The 8,239-nt window shown below is 36.8% G+C and overlaps 1 protein-coding gene across 1 annotated transcript; it reads right to left on the bottom strand.

Moving 5' to 3' along the window:
• Positions 1 to 906: 906 nt before the first annotated feature.
• On the bottom strand, positions 907 to 1,737 carry LOC128871940 (larval cuticle protein A2B-like). Its single transcript, XM_054114130.1, has 2 exons — positions 1,671 to 1,737; positions 907 to 1,577 (listed from the first exon to the last, which is right to left on the bottom strand). The coding sequence occupies exons 1-2, from the start codon at positions 1,680 to 1,682 to the stop codon at positions 1,032 to 1,034; spliced, it is 558 nt and encodes a 185-aa protein (XP_053970105.1). The 5' UTR covers positions 1,683 to 1,737; the 3' UTR covers positions 907 to 1,031.
• Between the last annotated feature and the right edge of the window lie 6,502 nt (positions 1,738 to 8,239).

Here is an 8,239-nt window from a genome sequence, read left to right as displayed (position 1 = left end):
TAAATATTTACATGTTTTCAAAAACAAAAAAAAAAAGAGGTTGTCTGTAAAATCGGTTTACTGACGATAGTTTAACGTGACAACGTCATTAGAAAATACTGATGGAATGGTTGCATTTTTCAAAAGAAAACTTTAATTTTCTTTGTTTGATAGATATTTTTATGGACATAGAGAAGGAGGTAAATGGAATAGGAATGGAATTGATCAAGTTGCATTTACACAAACGTGAAAAATGATAAAACAATAAATGAAAATTCATGAAAGATATGTCAATTTTGCAATAGCATATGCAAATACAAATATGTGAATTTATAGTAATGTGATATTTAACTTCCTACTATTTGTGTTATTCTTATTATAAATTCGGTAAGGATGATGATGATACAATTGGTTTTATTTTAAATTCTTCAAGCAAATTAAATTAATAATCCTCATAGAGAAATGGTTCATTACCATGCACACAGGAAGAAGGCATATGCAAGTACAAATATGTGAATTTATATATATATACATATGTGCTCACTCAAGTAGGAGAGAGCCAGATATCGCACGTTGCCGAACGCGGGGGCCGATTGTGTCTCATTGTCGTTCGGTCAGCGCTCTCGCTTGCAGTTCAAGCAAGGTAACGTCGCATGAGCAAGGTAACGCTGTATGAGCAATGTCATGTCGCATTTTTTGGTGCGTGCAGCCGGCTACATCGAATTATAAGACGTTATCACGTCAAAAATTGCCACACCTTTTCTAAATACCGAATATTCAGATATTTCGGGAGCATCCCTTTAAAGCGACAGCCGAACCCACGTATTCAGCAACAAATTAAAAAAAAGAATCAAGGTCTCGCTTAAATTAAAGCGAATTAATGCATTTAAAAAGAATGAAGTATAATATTTAATTTCTTTTTTTAAGGTTTTCTCTTTAATTTCAAAATATAATATTATATATTCGTAACATATAAATAAGAATAACATCGTCTAAAGTATTTTATACAATCGTTCATTCATTTAGATAAATATTCATAATGGTTCCAGTTTTTAATGGTGGTACTTTAATACGGCTGGTGCGGCATACGATGTGTAATGTGCGGCTGGAGCAGAGTAATGAGCTACAGGGGCACTGTAGTGAGCTACAGGAGCGGCATAGTGAGCAACTGGGGCAACAGTCTTTAGCACAGTTGGAGCGGCATGGTGAACAACTGGAGCGGCGTAGTGAGCAACTGGAGCGACAGCAACAGCCTTCACAAGTGGTTCACGATTTACGACAGCATTGAAACCGTTCACTGAATCCGAAGTATATTGGACGGTACGTTTGTATCCATCAGCATCGATGAGCGAGTATTCACCACGCACTACGTCACCATCACGTTCCTCCACTTGGCTCTTGGAATCACCAGTCAGTTTGTCATCAACGCCATAAGAGAATTTGTATTGTGGATGAGGATCGTATTCCTCCGATTTGACCACAACCTTTTGAGCGACGGCAACAGGTGCGGCATGGTATGCAACAGAGGCTGGTGCTGCGTGGTATACCGGTGCGTAACCTGCGCTGGCAACAGCAACGAAAGCGAGTGCGAATACAAACTGTAGAGAAAAAAACAAATTAGGTTCATTACTATAAGTACTGACAAGCAATTGGATAATGTTATATTAAACCATTGCGAGCTTGAAATTTACCTTGAATGCCATATTTCGGATATGTGTTGAATAATTTCGTAACTAAAGACTGGGTTCTTTGTCGCTGAGATAGCAAGAAGTGAATGATACCAAATATCTGTCAGCGAACTGTTTTATACTGTACACCTGTTCAGCCAATGGTTGGCAATTTCTTTTGTACAAATATTATTTAATCAAACGTGTGTGTGTGCATCTTTGTGAATATTCATATGAATGTACCTTGACGGTCAATTAATTTACTGAACACTATCAAACTGGTGCAAGTTTACTTGAGTTAGCGTTAAAAAATTTATGAAAGTGAACTGTTACCGTGAAAAAAGTAAGGCCACATATTGGATTAAAAGCACATACTTACATGCGTGTGTATTTAAGTATGAATATACTTATGTACTGCATGTGTGAGAATAAATGTACGGGAGCCGGAGTATCTGGCTTGACTATGGGCTTTTGGGCAAAATTCAAATGAGGAGGCAGTAGATAATAATTCTGTGCCGGAAAAAAATGACGAGAAAAATATTTTCTTTTTCGATATATAACATTATACAAATATATTGCATAACTCATTTTATATTACGTACATTGCACTATGGGGATTTTTTTAATTTTTTTGGCATAAATCACAAATTTAAAGATTATGACTTAAATTTTTGCAGGTGAATCACGTAGATTAAAGTAGAATTTCGGTTTTTGTTTATTTTTTCATTCGATTACGCCTACACCTCCCCCCTGAACATGATCTCTAAAATAATGTGACAATTTATAGTAAATTTGTGTTTCCATATATTTCATTTACTTCGCGAATTTGTGCATTCTTAAACAAAAAGTATTTATTTAAAATTAATTAAATTATTTCTTTGTTTTTATATTAAATTTGTCTGGATGGATAATTCCCTTCCAAAATAGCTTAGGTACATTTTTAAACTGTATATATGTGTTCTAAGAAGAAAGAAAAATATTACGTATCTTACAAACAGCTTATTGAGACTACTTACTACCAATATGAACTTAGTTTTCTTCTATTTTAATATATTCTTCGTCAGAAGTAATCACATCAAGTTCAACATCTTCGTCATATTCTTCAACTTGTTCCTGATAATCTTTGTCATTATTTGTTAAAATATTTAAAGATGGCGATTGAAGCAGCGCGAAAACTTCTTTTGGTATGTCTTTCTTTTTATTTTTGTAGTTCTTTTAAAAAGATAGTGGACAAAAATGTGTCCGAAGTATCTAAGGCTCTGTTAAAAACATCTGTCACATTATCCAGCCGACTGCATTTTCTTGCATGCCCCCTTCTATCGCTCTTATAAAACTTATTTCGGGATTCGGATGCATGTTCCCCAAGACAGCCAAAAGGAACCAAGGAGTTTTTTATTATTTGATGACCATGTACTAGTACCTTGTGAACAGTAGGAGACATAGGATATCAAGGATAATTATAATGGTACAGTTCAAAAACCTTTCCACAAAAGGTTTCAAACTTGCTTGAGTTAATTTCATGCTCGCAGGAAATGTTCACTTAAATTATATAGAAGTTTTTCAGTAATTGTTCTTCAACATTTAAAATTGAGGCTAATAAGGCTGCGTCAGAAAATGCCCTCCTTGCTGTGTTGCCATCATTGGAGTTTCCGCTGCCGTTTGGAATAGGCTTGTCTACATTGAGGCCCATTTCCTTTAAAAGTGTCCTTTGTATTAATTGTTTTCGAGCTATTAATTGAGGTTTATCGCAATCTTTAACGTGCCACTTTTGGCCACACATGTGTTTTGGCCTTGAAAACTTCTGAATTAATATCTTTCATATTAAGTAATTGTATGGGCTTTGCTCCGCAGATGGGGCAAGACTGGCATGAGTTGCATCCCGACATTATATTTAAAACTTTCCTATCAATTAGGGTCATTTGTCCTAAATATTCCACAAATATCTTTTTACCATTATACCCGTACATATATGATTTCAGATTTCGAATCTACCTTAGATTCATTCAGACTTTCACCAATTTTTTTTAATATATGTTGCTTAACTGCGACCTCTGCCCGATTATTTTTGATATAAATATCTAGCAGCTCTACATTTCCGAACGTATATCCCTCTGTAAAAAGCGATTTTATCAGAAAGGGGCAAATTTGTGCAAACAAAGTTAGTTACATATTATTGTGGACGTTTTAGTAAGTAACTCTACATTTAAAACTCTGTGCACTTCTGTGCGCCTTGGAAGTTCTATTATACGAAACGCACCTATACTTGTTAAGACTAATTTAAATAATACATATGAATAAAACACGATATACAAAATCTAAACCACACATAATTGAAAAAATGTTACTAAACTATAATCTTATATACCTGGACTATGACCTTCCATCATTTAAATTTGGATTCTTTGTTTTATTTGGATAACTCGAGCAATCAAACTTTTTTCAATGTATTCCACCAAACTGTGCACAAAGCGAACACGATAATCAGCTGACTTTGAAGGCGTACCGTTCAATCAGTGTGACCGTAAAAAATTTCTCAAATAATTAGGGTATGGTAAAAACAAAAATAAAGCTTATTTTAAAATACAGGATACTTTTTTTTTTGAATATATGCCAAAAAAACGCCAAAAACCCCATAGTGCATTGCAAAGTTGTATTCATAGGATATTCATAGTAGACGTCCGCATACTACAGCTGCCATGTAATGGAGCGTAAATTCGGTGTCGGATTTGTTGTGGGAGAGTGTTGTCGTTCACTCCGGTGGACGAGCGTCTCGCAATGATCCGCATCAAAGCCCGCTTTTTTAACATCTCGCTAATTTGTGCCCACGCCCCAATGGAAGAGAAGGACGATGCGACCAAAGATTCCTTATATGAGCGCCTAGAACGTTCCTATGAGCGTTGCCCCCGCCACGGCACAAAAATCGTGCTTGGCGACTTCAACACCAGGGTGGACAAGGAGGGAATTTTTTGTCCCACAGACGGAAAATTCAGCCTGCACAACGAAACTTCCGGAAACGGACAGAGGCTGATCGACTTCACCGGGGCCCGAAACATGGTAGTCTGCAGCACCAGATTCCAGCATAAAAAGATACACCAAGCTACCTGGCTGTCTTCTGATCGAAAAGCGCGAATCCAAATCGATCATGTTGTGATAGATGGAAGACACGCTTCTTGTGTATTAGATGTACGTACGATCCGAGGACCTAACATCGACTCGGATCGTTACCTCGTTGCAGCCAAACTGGGCACACGCCTCTGTGCAGCAAAAAACGTACATTTACCTACGCAAAGAATGTTCAACATCGAAAAGCTGCAATCGCAACAGACAGCCAGAAGTGCACTCGTGCTCTTAGAGAGTACTGCCCAACAAACCGGCAGGCACGAGCAATGGAGCAACATTTCTCGTCTCTACTTACCGCCGCCGAAGAAGTCGGATTCCGGCGAGCACGAAAAAACAATTGGTACGACGAAGAATGTCATGCTGCGGCAGAAAGAAAAGATGCTGCCTATAGAGTCACGCTGCGATCGGGCGCAACGCGAGCCATGTGGGATCGCTACAGAGAGCTAAGAAAGGAAGACAGACTTATTATCCGAAAGAAGAATCGAGAGGCCGAAATACGTGAGTGCGAAGAGCGTGAGATGCCAATAAGAACAACGCTCGAAAGTTCGGCGGCTTACAGAAGATTTTAAGACCGCCGCGTTTTTCTGTAATGCATATATAAGCATTAATTATATAAGATATACATACATAATGTATTTCTAGACAAATTAATTCTCATTACTTTTAGGGTCAAACATTCGATCAAATAACGAATGTGTCCCTTTTTGACTACGTATTTGGCCTTTTCTTATTTTACTGCTATCTTTGTAGGCAATAAACTTTCTAGAATATAAAAATATTAAAATATTCACGCGAGACTATATTTTGTTTAGTATTATTCCGATTTTGACTTGGCATTTCTATAGCACGGACGGCGCCATCTCCTTTTTAGCGCTTTTTGTAAATTAATTACTTTTTATCTAGGGCTATTTTAAAATCGCAGATGTTGCTCACTGAGAACTAAATCGGCAAAATATTACAGTTTCTAGGAAGTTTATGGGAGACAAAGTAACAAACACCATGTGATTTGATAAATCAGTTCATAAATATGACTCCTACAAATAGCTCCACAAAAATATTTTTTCTTGCACAATAAGTTTTTAAGAAGCAAGCATCGGGCGTTTTTTAACTGCATGAAAACTATCCATATTGACAACTGATATTGGCAAACTGTGATGACATTTCTATTCAGTAAGGTTTGGATCATCGTGAATCGTTTAACGCTAGAACCACGCTTCTCAATTGTGAAAATTTACTTTGGGAAAAAAATAAAAAATAAAAAGTGTGGTAGCATCATGATCCCTTATTTTTTTCGAAGTGAGGAAGGAGCTGCTATTGCGGTGAATGGCGTAGCCGCTTCAAACACATCCCGGATGTCACATTCAAAAATAAAGGTCATGAAATTATCTACGAGAATTAAAAAAAAAATCATTCCGACAATACTTCTGTTTTTTATCATCATTTAAGTTCTCAAAATTTATTTTTTGAATAATGCATATCCTTATGTAAAATACCGCCGTAATTACTCACGTTCAAAAATCTATATTTGTATGGCTGGATGCCTTAAATTCTTGTATAACTTCTCTAAGATATGGGCAACTAAATAGAGCCAACCTGTTGTATAAGCCCTACTGGCTGCCCAATAAACAGTGTTTTAACACAAATCTCCATTCGCAATTCCTAGAGTTCCAAGTCGGAGCAAAGTTTTTTTAAATAATAACCATCAGATATATCGTTCATTTACTTCAATACTTCAATATCTTAAACCAAAAACTTATTATATTTTTTTAGACAAGTATACAGAAATTACCACAAACTCTTTTTTATATTGTCCAAAAAACTCACGGTGATAACTGAAGGGTGATTTTTTAAGAGCTATAGCAAAGTTTTTCAAAAAAACACACGCAAAATTCAGAAAAATGCATGAAATTTTTATTTAAATCGATAGTACAGTCCATATAATTTGAGGTTTGAAGATTATTTCATGCAAATGTTGACCGCGACTGCGCTTCAAATGGTCCATCCGCTTATACTATACCGCGGCATACTCTTTCCAATGTTTCGGCCGGTATCTCACATATAAATGCCTTAATGTTGTCTTCCAATGCGTTAATTGAAGCAGGCTTGTCTGAATAGACATGAGCTTTAACATAGCCCCACAAAAAATAATCTAAAGACGTTATATCGCACGATCTGGGTGGCCAATTGACAGGTCCCGAACGTGAAATAAAATGTTCACCGAACTCGCCTCTCAACAAGTCCATTGTTACGCGTGCTGTGTGGCATGTGGCACCGTCTTGCTAAAACCACATGTCATGCAAGCCAAGCTCTTGCATTTTGGGCAAAAAAAAGTTGGATATCATTTCACGGTAGCGCTCACCATTCACAGTTATGTTACGAATCGCAGCATCTTTGAAGAAGTACGGTCCAATGATACCTCCAGCCCACAAACCGCACCAAACTGTGACCTTTTCTGGACACATTGGTAGCTCTTGCAATTCTTCATTCCAAAATCGACAATTTCCTTATTTACGTACCCATTGATCCAAAAATGAGCTTCGTCGCTGAACACAATTTTTCGATGAAAAAGTGGATCTTCGGCCAACTTTCCAAGAGCCAATTCACCATAAATTCAGCGTTGCGGTCGGTCATTCGGCATCAATTCTTGCACCAGCTGTATTTCGAAAAGCTTCACACCTAAATCCTTTCGCAAAATTTTCCACGTTGTTGAGTAACAGAGGCCCCATCGCTGCGAACGGCGACGGATCGATAATTGATGGTCATCATTAACACTGGCCGATACAGCTGCGATATTTTCTTCAGTTCGCACTCTACGCAAGCGTGTTGGTGGTTTGATGTCCAATAATGTAAATTTGGTTCTAAATTTAGTCCCAATAGCTTGAATAGCCGCTTCAGTGGGTCGATTAAAGTGACCATAAAATGGAATAAGCGCGCGATAACCTTTCTTAACAGAACACGCATTTTTATAATAAAATTCAATGATTTGCAAGCGGTGCACTATGGGCTGGCATCAAGAAAGGTGGCCAAAAGTCGGTTTTGGAACTGGGACCAATGGAGTATATTTTTGATATCTATACACTTTAGAGCAGCTATGAGCAAAATTTCAGAGAATTTCGTTTAGTAGTTTTGCCATTAAAGGGCGATAACCATTCATACTTCGGCTTTTTTTGCACTTGGTCATATAGTTAAAAACAGTGCGAAATTCGAATATCGCTCAAAATATATTATTTTTGGTAAATTTTACGTTTTTGTATTCAGTTAGAATATTCCAACACAGATTATACTGAAAAAGCTTTGAAATAAAGGAACTTGACGAAAAAAAATTAATTTTATTCTTAAAATGTTGTTTTTTACCAAAAAGTTTTAGCCGTCGAATGCTGGCAACTTTTGGCACTCCATGATATTAACAAAATTTCAATATGAAAATATTCTTTGAAGTATCTATTATTACCTATTAATGCGCAAATGTGCGC

This window comes from Anastrepha ludens, chromosome 2, assembly GCF_028408465.1.
Source record: "Anastrepha ludens isolate Willacy chromosome 2, idAnaLude1.1, whole genome shotgun sequence".
Taxonomy (NCBI): domain Eukaryota; kingdom Metazoa; phylum Arthropoda; class Insecta; order Diptera; family Tephritidae; genus Anastrepha; species Anastrepha ludens.
Note: the sequence above shows the minus strand (reverse complement) of the source record. Positions and strands in the feature narration are given on the sequence as shown.